The 25614-nt window shown below is 43.0% G+C and overlaps 2 protein-coding genes across 2 annotated transcripts in view; one reads left to right on the top strand and one right to left on the bottom strand.

Moving 5' to 3' along the window:
* The window catches only part of LOC102541718 (BOLA class I histocompatibility antigen, alpha chain BL3-6-like), a 102935-nt gene that overhangs the window by 51949 nt on the left and 25372 nt on the right, over positions 1-25614 (top strand). The gene's annotated exons all lie outside the window — the stretch shown is intronic.
* LOC102542512 (popy Class I histocompatibility antigen, A-1 alpha chain-like) lies at positions 451-9578 on the bottom strand. The gene is made up of 7 exons (XM_072945432.1): positions 9454-9578; positions 8979-9248; positions 8498-8773; positions 1396-1671; positions 1165-1278; positions 730-762; positions 451-587 (listed from the first exon to the last, which is right to left on the bottom strand). Exons 1-7 carry the CDS (start codon positions 9575-9577, stop codon positions 466-468), a joined length of 1215 nt encoding a protein of 404 aa, XP_072801533.1. The 5' UTR covers position 9578; the 3' UTR covers positions 451-465.

Genomic DNA, 25614 nt, shown 5'->3' with positions numbered 1-25614 from the left:
CTTTGGGAATCCTCACCTTTATTATTCCATCAACCCATCAAAGCAGTAATAAATTCATATCCAGATTCATTCTCATTAGGAAAGTAAGACAGTATTACTCAGAGCAACACAAAGTTAAGACAGGGATGGAGACAGCCCAGCCCTGCTTCTGCTGAAAAAGAAGAGTCAATCAGGGAAGAGAACACAGGTCAGGGTGGGGAGGGGTCCTGGGGGTCAGGGGTGGGGCACTCTCCCAACTTACTCACATTATGCTAATAGGAGCACAGACACATTCAGATGCAGCTGCAGAAAGAGCAGTCAGGGGATCTGAAGTCACAAAGAGGGTGGTGAACACATCTTGCATCACTCAGTCCCTCACAAGGCAGCTGTCTCACACTGTGAAAGAAAATAATTATGAACCAATTCAGTTCAGTCATGGAAGTGCTGACATTCTCAACAGCCCCCCACATGCTCAAAATGTCCCACTCAGAGAATCCCCACACCCAGGGCATCCCCTTTGCCCCAACCCCTCTCCCAATCCAGGCCCTCCAGGGTCTCACCTCTGGGATCCGTGAGAGACACATCAGAGCCCTGGGCACTGTCACTGCCTGGGAGAGAACAAAACCAGGACGTGGTCAGAACCCACAGGAGAGAAACTAGAGAAGGAACTCTGAGGGGGTGAGGTCCCCCCATGGCCTCTCGGCTCCACCATCACAAGGGTCTCAGGAACCACACTCACTCCGTACTTACTTGCAGCCTGAGCATAGCTCCCTCCTTTTTCACCTGTCAGAAGAAAACATCTTGTGAGAGGCCAGGGAGAACACTGAGTTGTGAGAGGAACCCCTTGTCCTGAACCACAGAGAACTTTCCAGAACTGTGACCAAAAATCCAGGACAGGATCAGGAGTATGAAGGAAGAGATGTGAGGGACTGGACCAACTCCCTTCCTGAGGGGAGTCTATCATTCTGAATTTTGACTGCTGTGAATCTGATCCCCAACTGGAATTATCAAGGTGAAAAATCTTTCATTTTCACAAGTGCTTTACAATAAGTGGTAGCACTCAGCTCCAGATGGGCAAGCACGTGTGTGTGGATAGTTCTTCCCTGTAATGAGGCAGACAAACTTCTACCTGGACTTGAAACCCCAGTGAGACAAGAAAAGTCAGATTCCCTCTCCGTTCCGTACCTGAGCGCCTCTTCCACCAGATCACAACTCCCACCACCACAGCTCCAATGACCACAAAGAGAACCAGGCCAACAATGATGCCCATGACGGGGATGGTGGGCTGAGGAGGCAGCTCTGCAATGAGAAGAGAAGGGGCCCTGACCTCAGGCTTGAGTCCTGGCCTTGCTGAAGGTCTCCAGAAGGGCTTCTGCTTTATCTGAGAAGAAGCTCCACCCCCGTGTCCCTCCTCACCCCATCTCAGGGTGAGGGGCTCCTCAAGCCCCTTGTGCTCCACATGGCATGTGTATCTCTGCTCCTCTCCAGGAGGCACCACCAGGGCTGCCCACTTCTGAAAGGTCCCATCCCCTGCAGGCCTGGTCTCCACGAGCTCCACGTCCTGGGCCTGGTCCTCCCCATCACGCTGCCAGGTCAGTGAGATGTCCGCAGGGTAGAAGCCCAGGGCCCAGCACCTCAGGGTGGCCTCATGGTCAGAGATGGGGTGGCGGGACACATGGGTCCTTGGAGGGTCTGAGGAAAAAGAATCAGAAAATTCACACTTTGGGTTACCTCCATGGGCAACTGAAACAGCATCATGTGACCATCCTGAGACAGGACAGGATAATTGTGCGGTGCCAAATGGTGCCTACCGAGGCCTTGTGATCGCCATCCCTGGGCCCTCAGGTATCTGCCTGCAATCCCGCACAAAACCAACATACACCCTTTCCTCATGTGTGTTTGCCTTAGCAGAATTAACAGCCTTGGAAAATGCCTAACCTCCCCATAGCTCAGGCTGACTTGTCTCAGGCCACATGTCCTCCTTATTGGAGTCATAAATCCCACTATGCTGCTCAGGTCAGCCAATCAGAAATCTGCTCCCCTATCCCATTGTGTTCACAGCCCCTTCCTCAATAAAAGACCCTGCACGGTCACCCTCGGTGCTCACACATGCACCTCTCATCTGTGTGGCCCGCTGTTGTCTATGACAGGGTACCTAATAAACTCCTTCCCTATTTTCATTCTTTGTCTTAGGTAAATTCTTTTACTGCCTGTGCAGCAGCCCATTGTGTCCCCCAATGTTTGGTGGCCCATATAGGGAACCCCAAAACACATGGGGACCCCACCAATTATGATGAGCCCTACGGGTGGATCTCCCTTTCTCTGTCCTCCCTCCCCTTCCTACGGGAGCCGCTCCCCTTGGCTGGATGAATGCTGCATACTGGAGGGCAGATTGCCAGGGCGGCTTCCCCATCCCCCTCTCTGCTTTACTCTCTCTCCCACTTCCCTTCCTGCTATTCCCTAGCGTCTGGGACTTCCCCAAGCCTTAGGGAGGACTGAGGAACCCTGGGTGGGCTACTCTAGTGGGCTCTAAAACTCGGTCTGACAGAGGGGAGTGACCCTGGCCCACAGTGGTGATGCACACGGGGAGGGCCTTCTTTTCCAAGTACCTCTGCTCCTTTCCTCCCTGCTACTACATGTCCCGTGTCTGGGTCAGAGGGGACTTTGCATCTAGTCGGGGAAGGCACACATAAGGACTGGTCATCTGTTGCCTTGGGACACCCAGGACCCTGTCTCCTGGTCGGCTTCAGACATGTAATAGGGAGCGGTCAGGCCAGCAAGTAAAAGCACTGGGAGGTCCACCCCATAAACTCCCCACTGTGACTCAGTACAGACTTGCCTCTTCTTGCTCTCTGTGGCCTCAATTTCTGAGCCTAACTGCCAGACGCTCTCCTCCTGCGTCTCCCTCCCACGCTGCCTCTGTGACCTGGACACTTCAAATACATCAGCTGAGTCTACGATCCCCATGCCAGGTAGAAGCTGCCAGCGGATGAGATTCTCCCCTCTTCCCTTCTTTCTAAACTGCTCAGCCCTTGTGCCGGTTCAGCCTTGGCACCAACTCCATTTTAGCCTTGGTGCTGGTGGGCTGGTTGCCCTCAGCTCTTGCACTGGTCGGTTTCTCAGCCTCTGCACTGGTGGCCTTGGCACTGGTTTCAGCTTCTCTTTCTTACGGGGTGCCCAAAGTAAGAGGATGCTGGAAGGTTGACCTCTCTTTTTCTGGGTTTAGCTGCCTCTTTCTTGTTAGCCTCTCTCTTTCTGGGGGACAGACGCCCCAGAATAGAGTCTGCGCTGGTTTCCTTCTCTCTTTGATACCTGCCCTTAATCACTACAGGAAATGCTCCCTCTATCCCCCAGGACTCACCTTTGGGTTTCATTTTAAAGAACTGGGATAAGTGTGATCCCCAGGCCTTAAAGAGAGAGTGCCTTGTCTTTTTCTCCAACACTGCCTGGCCACAATACCAACTCCCATATCAGGACACTTGGCCCCTTACTGGGACTCTATAACACCATCTGTCAGCTCGATCTCTTCAGCCACAACTTAAACAAATAGCCCAAGGTCCCATATGTCCAAGCCTTATGGCTGTCTCTCAAAAATTAGGGTTCGTACTGGTCAGTCTATGACAGACGTACATGTGTGTATTTTGTACTTTGTTTGTCTCATGATTTGTAATTCTCATTCTGTCTTGGGAAATGGGAAATTCTGGTTCTGTTCCACCACGGAGTCCTCTTGGGCAATTCTGTCTAACTGGAAAGATTTTAGTTATGAGCGTATGAGAAAAAAATTATATTATAACACTGTGTGGCCACAATATTCTTTAGTCTCCAAAGAAAAATGGTTTAGAGAAGCTCTTTGAAAATTCCAAAACTGGTTCTTTTGCATATATAGTTAGAAAAAAAAAACTAGCTTCAAAATCCTAAACCTGAGAAAACAAAGATATTCCTAAGAGAAAGCTTGAAGTTAACCTTTATAATGTCCTTATAATACAAACACAGCCTGCTATGTCTAAGACTTCAGCATTGGGCTAATTAGTAAAATTTCAAACCAAAGGAAAAAAGTGGTAAAAGGCCTTCTAAAAACTCAAGCAGAAAAACTATGAGATCTCTGTCTGTGTCTGTCTGGATATATGTATGTCTGTGCACACATTATACACATGAGATGTCTCTACCTCTAAAAATGTTATCAAAATTAAATTTATAAAAGAGCTCTATTTAATTGGCCTAAAATAAGTGCTTACAAACTAATTCTAAAATAGCTAAACAAAGTAACTTTCAGGGTCAAATGAAGTGGAAAACATTCAGTATTAAATTAGTAGTACCTGGCATTAAAGTTTGCTAATTTAATTAATATAGACAAGTCATCCATGTTAAACACTATACTTCTGTTGTACATAGGTTTAATAAAAGTCAAATAAGACCTTGTTATATCTGTTACAAATTTGTCAACAAAAAATAACTTGGTATGGTGAAATTCTTATAAGTAAATTAAATACAAATGAGGTAATAAGACACTAAAACATTAATTACTAAACACTGGCTTCCACTTGGAGAGAAACTTAAACTATTTAAGACTATTAATAAATACGTTTGGTGCCCCCCTGAGATGTTCTCTGTAAGAAAACGTGGTTTTTAGAAATTGTTAGTATTTATGTTTGCCAATCTACAGAATGCTAATATAAAAGACAATTCATACTTGCCTACTTCTTAGTTTTCACTGGAAATTCCAATTTAAGAGTTGACGATTCTATTTTGAATATTTATTTGGAGCTACTAGGGAAAAATAAAGGAAACATTTCAGTATACAGTAGGAAAGTGAGATATATGTTTTCAGTAAGAAAGGTATGAGGGATGGAATTGTGTTCAGGGAAAACAAAAGTAGGTTTGTCCTATAGCTAGTTGTTTCTGGATGGAAAAATAAGGGACAAAGTAATACGGATTCAAAAAGTGATAAAAGGTTTGTAGAGAAGAAATCCTGAGAAAAGAGTTTTGTGTATGGTTGGGATTGACTAAACTTAGTCTAAATAAATAGATTTTGTTGTTAAAAGTAAGTTGATACATACTGGGTTTTGATTCTCTATGTTAAAAAAATTAAGTTTCTTAGAGTACAACTTTTGATAACAGATTGTGTATCTGTGCCTTTAAGTGACTTATATCTGTTTTTAAAACCACTGTCACTTTGGTTGAATGAATAAGTACTGTTTCACAGTGACCAATGATTTTACCTGACCAAATGTTTTAAAACTTTTAACAAGCCTCCCAAATATCAAATTGTAATTAATGTCCTTTTAACCTCCAGCTAACTTTGGAATGCTTCAGAGAGCCCCTGAAACTTCCCAAAGCGAGACTGAAACTAGTTAGGTTCATTTGGTACGTTAAATTACATGGGAACTATTGTCAAATAAATAATAAATCTTCTAAGTTTATACTGTATGAAAAAATGTTATTAGTATAGATATTCTAAAGATTTTAAGGAATCCTAAAGATCTGGTATGTCTGGTAAAATGTTACCAGTTATAATTCTAGTTACTATCTTAAACTGTTCTGTCACAGTAGTGACAAAGTTTCTGGACAATTGCTTTGTAAACAGGGTTTTAGCTGTGTCTGCTTAAGTCTTTTGTCATTCATAAACAGTACAGTTTTACTCTGATGCCTGTTTTGAAAAAATGCTTTCTCTTCAAAAAGGTTAATTTTAAAAAAGGACTTCCTTAACACGTACAGGTTTCTAATAACTTTTAAATCATACTGCTAAACTGGGTAATAAAATGTTTTTAAGCTAATAAAAACTCTGATTTCATAAAACTGTTAAAAAAAGATTAGTTACATGGAATTGAGTAAAATAATAAATATGGTTATAATTTTTAATTTTATCTGAAATAGTACTGGCTTTTAATCCGTGCTTTTCCAGATATTAAAAAAAAATCCTTCTCAAGCTAATTCTGATGTAACAATTCAGTAAATTATACCTCTGTAAACAAAAGTGAAACATTTATCTTTTTGTCTCTACCTGATTCCTCCAAAGACTGAAAACTCTTAGGCTCTCAACAGCTTTAAAATTCGCCTAAATCTGTAAGACATGGCTTTCCTGGCCTTGAGAGACCTTTTAAAAATTCAACCTGAGACAACTTACAAAAAAAAAAAATTCCAACACAACCAATTTAAAAGAGCCTATATGACCAGTTAATCAGACAATTTACAAACAAATTCATCTTAATTTGTCTATATTTGATAAATGAGGGTAATTATAGAGGAAAACAAGATTATGTTTCAGTGGATATTTTAGTTTTGTTAATTGACATCTGTATTTACTAAGACACTCTGCCCAGACCATTCCTTGTTGTTATGTTATATTGTTACAAAGTTTAATTAAATTATTAAAAGGAAACTAGGTTTGTTTCTGAAGCTCAGTAATCTAGCCCTGGATGAAAATCAAATGCCCCATGACCTACCAGAAATTATGCATACTAAAAACAACATAATTTAAGAGCAATCTTCAACCTAAATGGAAGGACCTTTATCAGGTACTCTTAATTAGCTCACAGTAAATTGAAGGAAATTGACTTTTGGATTAAGTTCCACTCCAAAAAGGGCCCCCGCACTGGACTGCCCTATAGAGAGGGCTGCTGCACCTTAAAATGATGCTCAAATGGAGAAAAAGCTACCAGACCAGAATGAGAAAAAGACGACATCTGAAGTAGACAGCTGACCCGAGACAGCAGATCAGGCCTCCATACCAATTACTTTGATAATTGTTCACACCTTTGCTTAGAAACTAAATGTATCTCACAATCTTATGCAGAGCTAAGTCTTACATAACTGTGTGACTGAGCCTCTGATAAAATGATGACAACTTAAAGCAGTTAGCCAGATACATAGTTCTATAGATTTATGATTGTAATAGTGTAACTCTAAATATGAAAAGAAGCAACAAGAGGGAATATTTTCCTGGACCATAACAGACTAGCAAGACAGGTGGTCCAGAGCCTTTTTGGTGCTGTTAATAAGGCCTACTCCCATAATAACACATGGCCTATCGACAAAATCTTCACCTGACCTAGGGATGAGCATTCCTAGCACCGTGGAACAAAATGGTCATAAAATGCCTCCCAAGCTGTGGTCAAATTTATGATCATCAGGGGCCCTGCCAATTAAAGTTAGCACTTGCCATCTGCCACTACAGTCACTAACCTCCAGCACACTCTAAAAGGAGCTCAGGGTGGAGATCAGGAATGAGACTGGGACTGTGCTCTGGGACAACTGGCAAAATAGGCCTTCAGATAGTTAGACATTTTCAGGAAAAGATGTTATGAGCTCAATTCTTGCATCTTCTCATATCTAGAAAAATACTAAAATCATTAATGGTGACATCTACTTTGGCCATTAAAGAGAGCTGTTCTTACAAACCAAAAGATGAGACCTCTGCCCACATGCCAAAGATCTGATGTTGCCAATCTGTTGAGGGGGAAGCGGTGCCACCTGGTGCCTGCTGAGGCCCTGTGACCCCCATTCCTGTGCTCTGAGATGTCCGCCTACAATCCTTCAAAAAAACAAAGTACACCCTTTCCTGATGTGTGTTTGCCTTAGCAGAATTAACAGCCCTGGAAAATAGCTAACGTCCCCACAGCTCAGGCTGACTTGTCTCTGGCCACGTTTCCTCTTTTTTTGGAGTCATAAATCCCATTACCCTGCTCGTGTCAGCCCATGTCTCCATCTTACTGGAGCTGTAAACTTATTCTCCTCCAGTATACCAAAGCCCCTTACCTCACTTCTAGCCAATCAAAAATCTGCTCCCCTATCCCATTGTGTTCACAGCCCCTTCCTCAATAAAAGACCCTGCACGGTCACCCTCGGTGCTCGCACAGGCAACCCCTCGTCTGTGTGGCCCACTGTTGTCTATGACAGTGTACCTAATAAACTTCTTGCCTATTTTCACCCTTTGTCTTTGGTAAATTCTTTAACTGCCTGTGCACTGGATCGCTGTGTCCCCCAACAAATGGTTTTGAAAAGAAGCACAAATCCCAGACACCATCCTGGACTTGTATATCCGAGAATATCTCCTAGTCCTTGGAAAATTCAAGAATCAGGATGAAAGCCAAGGTACAAGGCTCCAGAACTGTAAGGGGGAGAATACAGAGTAATATTCATGACTCTGGGGGAGGATGAATGAATCAGAAAAGCTGGAGTCAGGCCTCCAAACATGCTCTCAGGTTGAGAACAGGCCTTGAAAGAGAAAGTCCTGGTTCACACGATGGCAGCCGGGGTCAAAGGGCACCACTGATCAGTTATTTCAGGGATAGTCTCCCCGTCTTTATCCTAAAAGAGACTGGATTTCTGAACTGTCCTGTAGCGAAGTGGTGCCACTGGCGAGTCACTCGGTTGTACAGAATATGGAGACCTGGGCGGATTCCTCCCTCTCCCAACAGGAAGCTGGGGCTGCATTCCCGCAGGATCCCATCCTCCTCTCCTTGCGGGACGCCAGCTCCAGCCCGAGGGGAGATCGTGGAGGCACCGCGGCCCCTCGTACCTGTGCGCTGCAGCGTCTCCTTCCCGTTTTCCAGGAACCGTCTGAGTGACTCCACACACCTGCCCTCCAGGTATTTCCTCTGGCGCTCCGCCTCACCGGCCGCCTCCCACTTGCGCTGGGTCATCAGCGCTACCGCGTCCGCCGCGGTCCAGGAGCGCAGGTCCTCGTTCAGCGCGATGAAATCCGCACCGTCGTAGGCGAACTGATCGTACCCGCGGAGGAGGCGCCCGTCCGGCCCCACGTCGCAGCCGTACAGGTTCTGGTAGGTGTGAGACCCTGACCCCGCCCCGAGGTGAGCGCCGCTCCCCCAGCCCCCCGCTGATTAAACATAAACTGAAAATGAAACCGGGTGAAAGTCCCCGCCGGCTCTTCCGGGTTCGGGGAGACGGGAGGGCCCCGCGATATCGGGGTGACCCACGGACCCTGGGACTCAGGAGACCCTGGCCCGTCCCTGGGGCTGGGGGTCGTGACCTGGGCTCACCGGACTCGCTCTGGTTGTAGTAGCGACGCAGACTGTTCAGGTTCACTCGGAAAATCTGTGCGTGGTCTTTAGAGATCCGCGTGTTCCGATCCCAAAACTCCGGCCCCTCCTGCTCCACCCACCGCGCCCGCGGCTCCTCCCTCGGATTCGGGGCGTCGCTGTCGAACCGCACGAACTGCGTGTCGTCCACGTAACCGACGGAGATGTAGCGGGGCTCCCCGCCGCCGGGCCGGGACACCCCCGTGTTAAAATACCTCATGGAGTGGGAGTCTGGGGGCGAGAAGGGGGTGAGACCCGGCCCAACCCTCCTCCTGGCGAGGCCCCGGGTCCGAGGTGATGTGGCCGGGTAGGGTGATGGGTCTGGGCGGGGGACGGCGACCTCGCACCTTTCTCGGGATCCCTGCCCGCCCCTACCCCCGGGCGGTCCCCTCGCTCCTGCCCCACAGGGGCCGTTTTCTCCCGACCCCACACTCACTGGCCCAGATTTCGGTCGGAGCCAGGGCCCCCGAGAGGACCAGGAGGAGAGTTCGGGGCCCCAGGGCCAGCATCTTCGGAGTCAGTTGAGAAGCGGAGTCCAGACCGATCGACGAGGACTTCATAACCCGGTGACGCTGATTGGCGTCTTTAGAAACCCGACACCCAATGGGAGTGAGAACTAGGACTCTGTCACGAGTGTCTAGGCAGGAGGACCAGACACAAGTTGTGAGAGAGAAAGTGAAACCCGGGAAGATGGGGAACCCCCGGCACCAAGCGTCCCCGCCCGAGACCCCGCCCTCGGTGAGACCCCGAGAGCCACGCCCTCCAGGGCACCTGGGATTTTGCTACGATCCCTCCCGTCCTGCACTGAGAGCTCTTCGTCACACTGTCTCCCCGGGTCCCGGCCCTGGGTTGTGTAAATTGATGATTTTCAAAATATTTTGGTCAGAATACGTAAACTCGTACAAATTAGTGATGACCACAAGGATAATTTTATGTGGTTATTTCCATCGCTATTTTTCACACTAGGAATAATAAATTTTTATTTTTTATTAAGGATAATATTAGCAACCTTTGCATTTAATATAAAAAATAATTTCCAAAAAATACACATAGTAGTGAGAAGACTGGAGCTTTTTACATTTTTACAAGTCTCTAGTCTGTCTCATTAAAAGACCACTGGATTTTCTTGTTTGCTGCTGCATTTATTACGTTATTTTGATTGAACTCTCACACATATGTAAGAGCAGTATTTTAATAACCTTTTCAGATAATTGTAGATGGTCCTTTTTGATACTAAACTAAAATTACCAAAGAGGTTGTTTGTCAAAGGTTATTTGCAAAGTGGTCCTGAAACAATATCAGTGAATATTTGTTATTCTGTTACATTAAAATTTACAAGCCTACTTTGGACACTGAATGTCTCTTGTACTAATAGAAGATTTTTTAAAATAATACATTGTTTCACTAAAAAGTTATACAGATCTTCCAGTGTCAGTCTTTCAAGTGAAAATAGTATTCCATAAAAAAGAGGGTAGTTCAGTTCACACAAATTATTTTACATGGGACATAGTACTTTGAAATGTAGCAGAAGTGGTTGATGTGTACGTCCCATGTCATCATAGAAAATATTTTTAAAATATGATTTAAGGATGATGATTTAGGAACAATAATAATTTTAGTGCTTCAATCAGGATGTTTTAAAACAAACCTGTTTTTTTATCCTGCAAGTAAATTGTTAAAATAATTACTATTGCAGTTTGCTTTCATAATCTCCATTATTTCTAAGATGTACCTCAAAGCAGATGTCAACCTAGTGAAAAGGCAAATAGTATCTTAGTAATGCTAAGAAAATAGTTTTGACTGGGCATCTGATTGAATCTCACCCATTGGGTGAGAGGATACAGCTGTAACAGGGCAGAAGCAGTGGTCACTGGATGAGCACAGGGAGAGGTTTGGTGCACTGTGAGGGACACAGTGCCACCTTATGTGGTCTGTGCTTAGAATCATGTCCTGCCCTTGTCTTGGCTCCCTGTGTCATGGTCTCAGGTGTCGCTGTCTGATGTCAATGTTCTGTGAAATGACTTATGTCAACAGCACAGTAACACGGCTAAGTGGGGAGCATCAGCCCGCTTCTGACAACACTGAGGCCTGTGTAAGTGTCAGACCAGTTCCTATGGTTGGAGGCTGCTTTGTCCTTCTTGAATTCAATATTTTAAAACAACTATACCCTCTCCCCCAAAAAAGAATATTAGAGAACGATTTAGAAAAGAAGAAATGCAAATGTTAAACAAATATATTAGTATTAAGTAAATGTAAACAAAAATGAAAATGTGGAATAAGAAATGCGAATGAATTAAAATGTATCATCTTGGCAAAGATGAAAGTGAATGAAGGGAGGATTGACAGGAACTGAGGGAGAACAGGCTGTCGAAAAGACTGATGGGATTGAAAATTGGTACAGAAATCTTAAAGGTCACTTTTGCAAAATGTCTCAATATATTCAATACGTCTCCATTTTGACACAGAAATTTTTCCTTTAGAAATTTATCCTAAGAAGATAATCACAAATGTTCTCAAGAATAGTTAGTCAAGGATATATCTTGAATTGTGCTTTATAAAAGCAAAGAATGGAAACAATCTAAATACTACAATGACTGTCGTGATGGTCACTATGAATAGAGGAGCACTGACTATGTTTCAGGCAGTAATTCCATGTGATTTACATACAGGGTCAAATTATCCCTCAAAGCAAACCCATGAGGTGTTCACTGCGTGATCCCTTTGTGCAGACAGGGAAAGGAGACTCAGAGAGGCTAAGGAGCATCTATTTGCATGAGGATCTGGAAACTCTGGAGGAGAGCAACAGTTAGGCCCCTGCTGATGGGAGACAGGCTCTGCTGTGCAGGAGAGGGACAGAAATGAGCGAGACAGATGCACATCACGACTACACTAAGTGCCGTGAGGAAGAGCTCATGATGCCATGAGAGCAGATAACAGGAGTCCTGACAGGTCCCCTGCTGCTGTAATCAATGATACCTGAAAGATGGAAAAGATAAATGAAATATGAGACAAAAACAATTCTATACAATTATATTCAATCATAGAATAAAAAAGAGCTTTTGGGAATTAAAAATATGGTCATAGAAATGAATTATTCCATAGATGAATTGGAAGATTACAGTCATGCTCCCAGTAGGTAGATGGAAAACTAATGGCAAGGAGGAGAGAGGACCTGTAAGAATATATCTATCAGTCACGATGTTCCAACAAGTCACAAATAAAAGTTTCAAAAATAATGGAGAGTAGGAAATGATAAAAAAAAATTCAAGAAAACTGCTAAGTTTACCGACAAAAACTTGTATCTTGAACAGCCTACACAAATTCTTAGTGCACTAGATGAAACAGACCCACACTAGGGCCCATCACAGTGACACCTGAGAAAGAGGTTGGAAAAGAAGAGACCTTGAAAACCTCAAGAGGCAACAAACACGTGCCAGGAAGACATTGAGCAATGCCTTCAGAATTCTGAGGAAATAAGTATTTCCAACAGAGATCTGTACATCTAGTCAAGATGTGAGTCAGTCCTGGGGAAGCCTAAGGCCCTTCAGAGTTATAGTGATTCACTTTCCACATTCCCTTCCTCAGGATACCATTAGGGAAAGTCAGAGGAAATGATGGAGAAAATCAACAATAGGGAAGCCATGGGATCCAGGCCCCCAGGGGAGCCAAACAAGAGAGGAAGAGGGCTGCCCAAGAGGTAGTGAAGGAGATCCGGGACTTCAGCCCTGCCCCAGGTGTGCAGGGACCCTGTCCATACGAGGCATGACTGAGGGCTGTGGGACAGGTCTGTGCAAAGAGAGGAAGTGGACAGAATATCAGATGCACTCAAAGATGTTCACGAAGACTAGACTCTGGGGAGAGTTTGAGGATGGTTTAAAATTAGTACAACAAAACTACCATTTATTCCAGGGAAAATAAAAAATTCATTCAAAAAAATAAAAGAAAAATAATCATAGTCTACTAAATGCTCAGTTGTGACTTTCATTTCCATCATCATCATAATGTAAATATTGCAGGTTGAGCTAACCAAAATTACAAAATTGATAAATTTTTAATTATGAACTATAATTATAGTGGGAGGACAGGGGAGAGTGAAAGAAAAACCAATTAACTAAAGATGATACATAAAACTGAAAAACAAAGAGGGAGCATCATAAAGAGGATGCTGTTTAGAGGTACTGAAGTAACAATTAGAGAATCAGCTGAAAGAACTAAAACAGCTTGTCTCTGACATTCAAGATCTGGGGAAGCCTGGAAGATTGAGTCTTCTGCCTTGATATAAAGTCTCGTAGAAGTCTTATACTCTTTAAAGCTATGTGCACATATCCATTAGATAAAAATGAAAAGATAATCCAGTAGGTGTGACAATGGACTCGGGAACTGTTCTGTAAGGAGAGTCACAGACATAGGGCAGTAGTTAAAATGAAACTGGACATAGTGGTGGGTTTTTATGGGATGATTTGCTTTGATTTATTTAGTTTAGTTTGATTATTATTTTTTTTTTTTTAGCGGGAAGAATTATAGCATGCTTGTAGGCAGGAAGGAATGATCCAGAAGAGAGCCAGAAACTGCTGATACAGGGGAGGGAGGAGCCATACCCTGTGCCCTCGCTGAGGGGCAGCCTTAGACATGAGGGACCATCCATCATCACTGGTGGGAAGGTGAGGATACAGGTGCAGATTCAGGAGTAGGGGAGGAGGAGGATGTAATTCTTACCTGAGTCCTCTTTTATTTTCTGAGGAAAACAGAAGTTCACCATTAAGGATGGGAAATGGGGAGGCAGTGGGGGGGATCAAGGAGGGAGAAGGAAGTGAAAGACAGCCTCTCAGGAGGTGGAAGAGTGAGCTGACTCAGGGCACGGCATCTGACAGTGCGGGGTGGTGGCCACTGAGGTCTGTGCTCATCAACTTAGAGAAAGTTCCAGCCCTTGGGCAGCAACAGAAAGATGAATAATAAACTAAAAGAAAAAGCAACAAAATATCTCCCATGTGAGGATTTCAGTTCTTTTTACTTTCTCATTGATCACTTTCAACACTTTGTAATTTGTTTTACACTGAATGTACATTATATCATATATGATACATTACCTGTACATCATAATCAGAAGTCAAAACTACATTTATATTTTTAAAAAGTAAACGCAGTTGGATAGAAAAAGTCAAGAGCGTGGTGGAGGCGGAGAGCTGGACGTGCCGGGCTCCACGCCTGGGCTGTGGGCTGTGAACTCATGGAGCCTTTCTCCTTTTCTCAGGACCATGTTCTCTGCGGAGGCCAAACAGGATCTTTCCCTTCTTTTTTGACATGTGGTCATTTATTAGTATCTTGTCATCACTTTGTTGCTTTTAGGATGGTTTTCGTATTTTACATGGCATTTTTAGCTATTTCCAGTGGGGAGAATTGTCTATACAATGCAGCCCATCTTCTCCTGTAATGGAAATTCTGTGTCAGAAGAGCTCAGTCAAAAGGCTGAGAATGTGCGTCCTCACACATGATCTGCAGATGATCTGTCAAGTGTTTTTGGAGCGTAAGGGATTTTAATGTCTTTTAGTTTTTGAAAACATTATATGCACACAGACAATTTAAATGATACTGAAGAATATAAAAAAAAAAACCTCTTATTGTCCCCCTCACCCCCTAGCCATCCAAGTCTTCTAGTCAGAAACCACTGCAGTGAGCAGTTTCTCTTCCCAGAGAAATATATCCATGCGTTAGTGTGCACTGTTGTGTCAGTCATAGAGCTCAGGGCACAGGCTGGGAGGAATTATCTGCAGATTCACATGTCCTTGATAGAGGACTTGTTTTAGAATATATACAGAACTCTTAAACTCAGTAATATGAAAACAAATAACGCAATGAAACAGAATAAACAAAAGCCGGAGCAGATACCTCATCAAGGAAGATATATAAATGGAAATACACATGAAAAGATGGTCAACATCATATGTTATTAGGATATGGAATTTAAAACAATCATTTTTGGTTTGTTTCCCCCCAGGGTTTTTAAATGTTATTTATTTATGTATTTATTTTACAATACCAAATGTTTAAACTGAAGTATACTTGATATACAATATTACATGTTACAGGTATACAATATATAGTGAGTCTCAATTTTTAAAGGTTAGGGTATAGTGATTATAAATTATTGGCTATCTCCCCCGTGTTGTACATGCATCCTTGTAGCTTATTTTACACCTGATAGTTTGTACCTCTTAATCCTCCACATCCATCTTGCCCTCCCCCTTCCTCCCCACTGGTAACCACTAGTTCCTTCTCTACATCTATGAGTCTGTTTCTTTTCTGAAAAACAATGATGTTATCCTATCACACACCAATGAGAACAGCTAGAATCCAAGAATGAGTAATACCAAACGCTGAGCAGGACGTGGAGCCGCAGAAGCCCCTGGCACTGCTGCAGGAACACGAAGCAGCGCAGCCACTGCAGGGACGGGCAGCAGTTGCTCATGAAGCTACACAGAGACTCGCCGTCCCACCTGCTGATCACTCCAGTACTTACAAAACTCATTTTAGAACTCATGTTTGCACAAAACCTTGCACACCAATGCTTATAGCAGAGTGCCCCTCAAGTGCACATAATGACTTCCTTCTAAAAACTACAGTATGGAAAGTGGGAAAGGAAAAATAAAACTTCAGAAGAAGAAACCTGGGACACGTACCTTAGCCAGGTGATGAGGTGCACTTATTAGTGATAATCAAGTGTGTAGGCCCCCAAATATGGGAACAAAGGAACAAGCCTTGGGCTGGAATGGTAAACAAGTTATAAAAAGCTGCAGACTCAGAAGTGAGAAGGCTGGTTAGCCAAGGACCAGTAAGATCCCCAGAGGGGGGCAGCCTAAGACAGGCACAGCCGCCTGAGTCCAAGAAGAATATTGCAAAGCAGCTGTTTCTCATACCTTCCACCCTGATAAGCTGTGAGGCTCGCTGGTGCCAACACGAACATGATTTACCGAAACATAAAGGATCTTCTGACCTTGAGCCAGACACTGCCTATTAACCATTTCCCTTGTCATTCTTCTTTGCTATATAAGACTGTGTAACTTAATAAAGCTTCAGAGTAGCCATCAGCTCTCTCCGCATATGGTGTGTATGTGTACATGATATCGCGACACCAACATTTGGTGACCCCGACGTGATATCAGCGTAGCAACTACATGTAAGTAAGGGGAAAAATTTATATTGGGGATTTTCAGCCTATCAGGCGTGCTGCGAACTAACCATGGGACAGCAACTGACAGTACAACAGAGGATTTATTTAAAGGCTATTTCAAAGTAGGGCACCCTCCCAGGTGCCCCTCAAAAACAAATATAGGAAATCACTCTTAGCCAAAGTCCCATCCCAGCATTTCTGACCTCATCACAGCTTCCCCAGGAGCACAAGTTTAGATACTATTGATAATGAATTGATAAGTGACAGTAATAAAACCTACTTAATTTCTACTGGAGTTTGGGGAACTTAACCTTCTGGGTATTTTGGATTGCTAATAGGGAAATCATCTGTGGGCTTGAAAGGGTTAACAGTTTTACCTGGTGTTATTAATAATGATTATACTGGAGAAGTTAAAATTATGGTTCATGCCTCTTCTTTTACATTATTCCTAAGCAATCTCAAATCGCTCAGATTATTTTAATGCCTTATTTACCTGCTCAAAAATTTGCTAAAAATAGTAGAGGAGATAAGGGCTTCGGACAGGACAGCAAGCTTTTTGGACACATTCACTAACCAATAACAGACCTATATTAACAGTTTCAATACAAGAAAAGCAATTTACGGGGTTATTGAACACAGGAGTGGACAAAACTATTATTTCTAGTTTTCATTGGCCTTCTGATTGGCAAAAACACAAATCTGATGTTACTGTACAAGGAGTTTATAGATTAATGGCACCTAAAATAAGTTCTCACCCACTAAAGATCCGAGGGCCTAAAAATAAAATGGCCTTTGTAACTCGTTTTATATTACCAATACCCTGCACTCTGTGGGGCAAGGACCTTCTTGCTCAGTAAAACCTAACCTTAAAGATTGATCATTTTTAATAGGGGCTGCTGCTACTATCCCAAATTTTATTTGCATTGCTCTAACATGGACCCAACAGCAACCTGTTTGGGTGGAGCAATGGTTCCTTCCTAAAGAAAAACTACAAGCATTATAAAAATTGGCTACAGAACAACTAAAGCTGGGTTATTTAAAACCTTCTACTAGTCCTTAAAACACACCTGTTTTTGAAATCAAGAAAAAATCAGAAAAATGGAGGTTATTGCAAGATTTGCATGCTATAAATGCTATAATGCAACCTATGGGACCCTTACAAAAGGGGCTACCCAGTATTTCACTTATTCCTGACTCTTGGCCCTTAATTCTTATTGACATAAAGGATTGTTTTTTCTCATTACCTTTGCACAAAGCTAATAAAAAAAATTGCCTTTACTGTTCCTGTCTATAACAATCAGGAGATTCCTAAACGTTATCAATAAAAATTCCTTCCTCGGGGTATAAAAAATAGTCCTAATATATGTCAGCAATTAGTAAAAAATTTTAAAATCTATACGTCAACAATTTCCTCAAATATATATTTTTCATTATATAGATAACATCTTCCTGGCTGTAAATAACAAACCTAACCTCCTTCTATTATTTCAGAAAACTATTACGTTTTTACAAACTAAGGGCCTTTTATTGCTCAGGATGAAGTACAAAAAATGCAACCTTAAAAATTTCTTAGAATAACTATTAACACACAAACTATTAGGCCACACCATATGAAATTAAATATCAAGCCTTGTTTAACATTAGCTCAATTGCAACAATTGCTAGGACATATTAACTGGGTCAGACCTTTTTTAGAAATATCTACAGTCCAATTACATCATTTATTTCAATTGTTAAAAGAAGATAAGAAACCTGCCTCATTACGTACAGTAACCCCTAAAGCTTTAAATTGTCAATTTTTACACCGGTTACAACCTAAATTACCTATTATTCTTAATGTTTTAAATACACCTCAAACACCTACAGGGGTACTTATACAAAAAAGAGACACTTTATTCTTATTAAAGTGGGTTTATGTGTCTCACTCATTAACTCGGGCCTTAACCACTACTTACCATGTCTACGCTAATATCATAAACAAAATTCGACATCGCTGTTTATAGTTAATGGGACAAGATCTTCAAAATATAAAGTTACCATGTACTGCCAGCCAATTCCAAAAATATTTTATACAAAATGAGGCTATCCAGGCCTCTTTAAAAAATTATCTGAAAAAAATTACATTTAAAAAATTCACATCCCCTATTACAATTTTACACACAAATGCCTCTAAAATTAATGACTATTATTTCTAAAAAACCCTTATTGCAGGCAGTTACATTGTTTACTAATGGTTCTCAAAACACGTCCAAGGCTGCCATTGCATGGTTTAATAAAAAACAATGGCATTCAAACTTTACTACAAGACAAAAAAGTACTCAGATAGCTAAAATTGCTACAATATAGCTAGCCCTATTAAAAAAAAACGAATAAATCTTTAAATATAATTACTAATTTTCAATATACGGCAAATGCATTGCCATTATTAACCACTGCTTTATTGCTTCAAGCATCCTCAAAAATACATTTACAACATTTTTTAAATATTAAAAATATTTTACACAATAGAGAATATCCTGTTTTATTGCTCATATGTGATCTCATACTAATTTACCAGGACCATTGTTAGAAGGCAACAATTATGTTGATAAAACAGTATCTAATTATGTTCAAACCCAACCTGCTATTAGTAAGTTTAAAAAGGCTAAACAATTTCATGCCTTACACCACTGCAATGTCCAGGCCTTAAGAGCTATTTATGATAAAACTAAAAGACAAGCAAAACAAATCATACAGACATACTCACAATGTAATCAATTTACAATTGCTAAACCAAATTATAATTTAGAGGATGTTAATCCAAGAGGTATTCAGGGTAATCAAATTTGGCAAACAGACACCATCTTGTTTCCCTCCTTCAGACGTTTAAAATATATCATAGTTCCTTGTGGACACTTTTTCTAATTTTATATACGCCACTTTGCATACCAAATGTAATGCAAACGTCATTCGACATTGGTTATCTGCTTTTAGTGTTTTAGGTAAACCCCACAAAATTAAAACTGACAATGGTCCTGAGTTTTCTGCACAAATTATTTCACAGTTTTGTCAAAATTTAAAAATTGACCATACTACTGGTATTCCTTATAATTCCACTGGTCAAGCTATTGTTAAGCAATGTCATCATTAAACATTAAAATCTTATTTGCATAAATTAAAAGGGGGAGTAATTATAGAATACGAAAAGCCATAATATATTACATCATGCACTTTTTACACTTAATTTTTTAAATCAAGGACTAGATAGATTGACACCAGCTAGAAAGTTTATAAACACACCCTTAGATGTAAAAGGAGTTAAGGTGTAAATAAGAAAACCATTTACTGATATTTGGGAAGGGCCTTTTGATGTAAAATGTTGGGAGAGGGAGTCTTTATGTATTGATACAGGTGCTGGATTAAAGTGGGTACTTTACCCAGAAGAGTGTTAAGAAGTTCATTGAAAAGGACAGCTGAAGATGGGTGAAGTATGGTTCTACACCCTTATACTTACTTCTTTCTTCTTTGCCTGCTTGCATGCTGAGCTTAACCTATCTTACTGGACTTATGTTCTGAACCCTCCTTTATTCACACCTTTAACTTGGTGGCATGCAGATCCCCCTCTTGCCTCTAATGATTCTGAGTGAACAGGTGAAACATGGATCCCACCGGTGACCAGTACTGAAAATTATCAGCGCAGCAACGATTTTTTGATCCTGTACTCTTAAAATCCTCCTATATGAATCCCATTTAATAATACAAGTAATTCTCCTTGCATACAATTACAAGCTCAATTGTATTTATATTACCAACCTAAAAAGGGAAACACTACAACAAACCTTACACTTATTACTGCCATACCTACATCCTCCGAAATATTTGTGAATGCCTCTCAAGTTCCTCCTGTACCCATTTGCCGACCAAAACCGGACTGGAAGTGTAAGTTCTACTCGGTACAATGGACTCCTTGTCAAATTCCTCAACCTAAGGAAAGCTCCATTTTTAACGTGACTCTACTAAATTGGGAACCTCACGGACATTTAAACAGTAACAACGTCACCATACAATTCAATACGAATTCCTCAGTGCCCATCACATGGAGTAAACACAGTCTATCCAGGCCTATTCTGCAACTCATGGATGGAAATACAATTTTTAGTCCTAGACATAAAACAATTTGGAGGTTAAGGTTGCCTTTTATTAACAGGGTTCTTTATCATGGCCACTATAACAACCATTCTGGTAAATACTCTATAAAACTGAAACAAAATGTTTCTAATTCTGTTATGATATGTATTACACATCCATATATCTTGGTGTGGGGGCCTAACAGGCCTAATATTACTGTTAATTATATATGGTTAATTTACCCTCGCCTTTTTAATACTTTGACTGATTATCCAATGCTAATGTAACCTCTAAAAATGTGTTCTTTATTTTGGTATTTTAAAAAAGCTCATATCTGGTTTCCTGTAACACTTAACAAAACCTGGTCTAATGAGCAAAGTTTACATGTACTTTTAGAGTAAACAAATACAAAATGGCTTATATTGGCTCAAGCCAAAAAATTGGTTCTCAGAACTAAATTTACAAACCTTTCTCCATGTAGGGCTTTTTTGCCTCCTCGGCGTTACTATCCCATGTATGTTGCGGTGTATATGTTGGTTGTGTAAACAACAACAGGCTGAAAACAAACATTGGCTATGTTGGGGCTTCTAGCTTCTATGCAACATGATTGTTTCGTTGCTTTAAAACAAAATAATAAAGGGGGATATGTAAGCCCCCCACTGTGGGAACAAAGGAACAAGCCTTGGGCTGGAATGGTAAACAAGTTATAAAAAGCTGCAGACTCAGAGGTGAGAAGGCTGGTTACCCAAGGACCAGTAAGATCCCCAGAGGGGGGCAACCTAAGACAGGCACAGCCACCTGAGTCCAAGAAGAATATTGTAAAGCAGCCGTTTCTCATACGTTCCACCCTGATAAGCTGTGGGGCTCGCTGGTGCCAACACGAACCAAAACATAAAGGGTCTTCTGACCTAGAGCCAGACGCTGCCTGTTAATCATTTCCCTTGTCATCCTTTGCTATATAAGACTGTGTAACTTAATAAAGCTTCAGAGTAGCCATCAGCTCTCTCCACATACGGTGTGTATGTGTACATGATATCGCAACACCAGCAAAGTGGAGAGTATGCACCCTGGATGTGTGGAGAATGTCACTTCATCTCTGTGCTCTTTTTCTCCCAAACACTTTGCTCCAGTCACTCAAGTCAAATGGGAGACAGTCTACAACATCTCTGAGCAGTCCTCTCCACAATATACAGGTCATCAAAAATGAGGGAAGTCTGAGAGACTGCCACAGCCACAGAGCCCGAAGGAGACAGGACTGGGACTTAATATAATGTGTCTTTGATAGGATCCTGGAACAGGAAAAAAAAAACTACTGAAATCCAAATAAATTTTAGAGTTTATTAATAACGTACCAATGTTTCTTCATTAGCTGTGATAATTTGTGATGGTGATGTTTCCTCAGGGGAAACTGAATGTGGGATATACAGGAACTCTCTACTAACTTTGCAATTTGTTTGTAAATCTCAAATTAATCTCAAAAAAGTTTTATTAATTAAAAACTATCCCTTAGAAATTGACAGTGAGTGGAAGAAACAATACAGACTTTGAGTTTTTCAGGGTGTTTTCATCAAGGGTGAAGAGTGTGTTGTGGAGAGAAGAGATGGGAACCTCAGACACAGGGCAGGGCTGCAGGGCTCTCCTCTCCTCCACTCCCTGCCCCACTCCCAACCTGACCCTCCACTTTTGTTATTTTATACACACTTCTGGAATATAATCTGGACCTAATGACTTGCGTGTAACAAATAGAACAGGGGAAGTGTTGGGATGTATGATTTAGAATCACCGGGGTAGAGACATGAGGGACCAGGGGTCAGTTGTCTCAGGCTGGCTGTCCAGGCCAGGCTAGGGCAGCAGAGATTTCCCATGGAGCCCAACAACAATGACCCTGAGGTCCTTCCCTACCTGAGCAGTCTCTCCTCTGGATCTGAGCCCCCACAGCCCCTGCCATCAGGCAGGATGAGGAGGAGGAGGAGACACCAGCAGTGATTCTCATCCCGGCTGGAATGTTGAGTGAACTGTCTGTAAAAAGGATAGGAAGGAAGTGAAGAAGGGAAGATACCCAAATCTAACACCTGGTGACCCACACACTCCCCTAGGTCACACCCCATGCAGAAAGATGAGGAGGGCAACAGTCTCCAGTCTCCCTGTGCTGCCCCCTGGGGCCCAGATCTCTCTTCTCCAACTACAATAATGCCCCAGGAGCCTACAGGGGTGAAACTATGAATAGATTTCTGCTCATCTCCAAAAGAGACCACCATGGCCACACACCCGTGGGAAGTCCTGTTCTCTCCATATGGATTAACTCGGCGTGTGCAGCAGAAACACAAATAACAGTGGTCTAACAGGATGGAAGCTTGTCTGTGTCTCCATGACAGGGAGGCAGGCAGTTCCAGGGCAGCTCGGGTTCCTCTGCACCACGGGGTTGTCCAGGCATCCAGGATCCTATGACCTTCCCTCTCTACTGTCCCTGGGATCTTACCCTTGCTGGCATGACCCAAGGGACCTAAGACCATGTCCATGTTTCATGAGCAACCAGGGAATGTAGAGACTGAAGAAAAGATTGTTCCCTTAAAGGTGGACATTTAAAACTTCACATCTGCTTCATCATATTGGCCAGAAGTTAATCAGAGTGACACAACTGGCCTCAGGAGAGACTGGAGAATGAATGTAATTTTTAATCTGGGAGATGGAGCCCAGGAAAAATACTCCACTAGTGTGGAAGAGAGATGACTTTTGCTATACATACATTTTTAAATATCAGAAGTGCAGAATTGTTATTAAAATTATCTTGAACCATATTTGTATTTAAAAAATGGCATAATCTCAGAATATATTGTTAATTGTTAACAAAGTTTCAGAGAGAATGTGTGGTAAATAACAGCAGATACAATGGAATCTCTATACCACTGTTGAGACTGGTAACAGTCACCTTGTCCATGGAGGGAATTTGGAAGAATTATGAATAGGATGAATTCAGAAATGTAATTTTCACTGTTTACCCTTTTATGTCATAGGAATTTTTTCAACCTTGTGCATGTATTAGTCTATTGAAATGAATGTTGAAGGACGAGAGAAAACCCCACACTCACTTAGTAATTATTTATCCTGGATGTCAGGCTCTCTACTGGGCCTCAGTGAGTGAAACACCAAGAGTTCACACAGGGGTGGAAGGGCCTGAATTACTTGCAACAATTGAAGAGAGCACGCTGCATCTTCCCAAAGCAGCGTCTCCCCACACAGCCAAGTTGGGGAGGTTTTAAGCTAAGGGTACAAATGAAGGGGCTTAAGCAGAGGAAAATTCGGTATAGAATTGGGGCAAAGGGCAACAAAGTCCAAGTTTAAGTAGATGGAGGTCTCCGGGTTCATAAAGGTCAGCAGCATCATCCCTAAGTTTCCAGGTCACCTGGAGTTTGAGCGCCCGCTGGGGCTTGAAGTTCTGCAAAACCCTCAAGAAAGTGCTTCAGGCCCATTTTACTATTGACACAGACCTGAGGTCTTTATTATCTGGCTTATTATGTAAGCTGTTACTTCTCTTGCCTGGGATCAGTCTCTCCTTCTTCTGTTCCCTTAAGATCATTATTACTGAGACCAGTTCAAGGGCAAGCATTGTGGCCGGACTTAGATCACTAAATGGCTCAGGCCTCAAATGGCTTCTCTTATGTGAAAAAGCTGTATCTGCCTCATCTCCTCTGGAGACCCCCTGCCCTGCCGGCTAACACCACCAGCAAAGTAGAATCACCAGAAGGGACTCTGTGGGATCCTGTATGACAGCAAGCTGGAAGGAAGAGTCGGAGCCCAGGATTTGCTGGCAGGGTGACAAGAGAAATACATGGTTCACTTTACTGATGGCACTTTCCTAAGATGTAGGAGACCTGAAAATTCAGAGGGGAATATTCAGAGAGGACCCTCTCTCAGGTTCACACAGAACTGGAAAGAAACCTTCCAAGGGAAGCTTTGATGCTTGTATCCAGGACAGTGCTTTGTGAGCACAGCTCAGTCCTGCAGATCATCTTGTCCAACGTGGACCCGCAGTGACAATGACTGTTCAGTGACATGCGGTCTGTGTGTGAACACGTCCAGGGCAGAGGCCGCACTGCCTGGTGGTCCTGCTCTCTCTGACCTGGGACGTCCCTGTGCAGACAGACTCTGAGGTGGCGCCCAAGGATCCCCACCCCCTGGGAGTCACACCTTGTGGAATCTCGCCCCCAGGGGTGTGGGTGGGACCTGGGACTTGCTGATAACCAATAGAATATTACCATGAGGATGTCACCCCTGTGATCAGACCCTAGAAGAGCGTGACCCCATCCTGCTAGCTGACCGCTACTGTCTGCACTGCTCACAAGCTCTGGCGCAGCCAGCCGCTGCACTGGAAAGGCCCACGTGGCAAGGAGCTGAGCTCAGCGCCCGACCCACAACAAGCAAGAGACTGAGACCACCAGTCTGACCGCCCACAGGGAGCCGCTCAGGCCTCTTCCCTAAGGCAGCCCTTCCCTTTCTTGAGGACACACCCCCCGCTTTCCCTTTACCAGCACACACGTCAGGCTCTCTCTCTATCCGAGTTGTTCTCCTCTCCCCCCATCCAGGAGCCCAGCAGGGAGCGGCAGGCAGGGAGGGAGGACGTGCTGGGAGCAGGGCTGTGGTGTCGCCTCGGAGCAGATGGTACCAAGGAGTCAGTGGAAAGGAGAGAAGTCAGGGCAGCAGGGATGGGAAGGATGGAGTGACCACCCCTGTGACTCTCAGGGGCATGTGGGGCTGTGCTTTCGGGCGGTGAGATAACACAGTGATGAGTATACTCTGCGTGGTCCCTGCTGGTCTCTCCTTCAGCATCTGGATCGTCCAGCTCACAGCCTGGATCCAAACACCACTGATGCCCCATAGCCCGGCGTTACCCTCCCTTCCCACCACCTCCAGCAGACACACCCCATCAGCCAATGAAGGGCCAATTCTCCTGTCACCCCACACCCCATGGACTCACCTGTACGGGGTGTGAGAAACACAGCAGACTCCTGGCCAGTCTCAGAGCCTGGAGGGGAAGGGAAGCTGTCAGAGCCCCCAGAGGAGATGACCCTCAGTGAGGCAGGTGAACAGTTCAGGGATTCAGCGTAACAGAGCGAGGACACACTTGGGCTCAGTGTTCACACTATTTCCTTGGAATCATGGCTCAGCCAACTGAGAGTCAGTCAGGCTCTCTGTGACCTCAGTTTCCTTGTCTGTAAAATGCGGTTGATAGCTGTCCCTATCTCAGAGGGCTCTCATGAGATATAAATGATATAATTCCTGTAAATCCATTTAAACAATATGTGACACAAAGACAAACACCAT

Source organism: Vicugna pacos, chromosome 20, assembly GCF_048564905.1.
Source record: "Vicugna pacos chromosome 20, VicPac4, whole genome shotgun sequence".
In the NCBI taxonomy this organism is placed as follows: domain Eukaryota; kingdom Metazoa; phylum Chordata; class Mammalia; order Artiodactyla; family Camelidae; genus Vicugna; species Vicugna pacos.
The sequence above is the reverse complement of the archived record's forward strand: the minus strand, read 5'-3'. Positions and strand labels throughout refer to the sequence as shown.

What these genes read in the sequence shown, in the direction of transcription:
- LOC102542512 (XM_072945432.1), bottom strand. Translation starts at nt 9,577, where the DNA reads ATGAAGTCCTCGTCGATCGGTCTGGACTCCGCTTCTCAACTGACTCCG. An exon ending in CTACAACCAGAGCGAGTCCG is followed by an intron (nt 8,774 to 8,978) that starts GTGAGCCCAGGT and finishes GGGCGGGGTCAG; the next exon opens with GGTCTCACACCTACCAGAAC. An exon ending in GGAGACGCTGCAGCGCACAG is followed by an intron (nt 1,672 to 8,497) that starts GTACGAGGGGCC and finishes CTTTTTCCTCAG; the next exon opens with ACCCTCCAAGGACCCATGTG.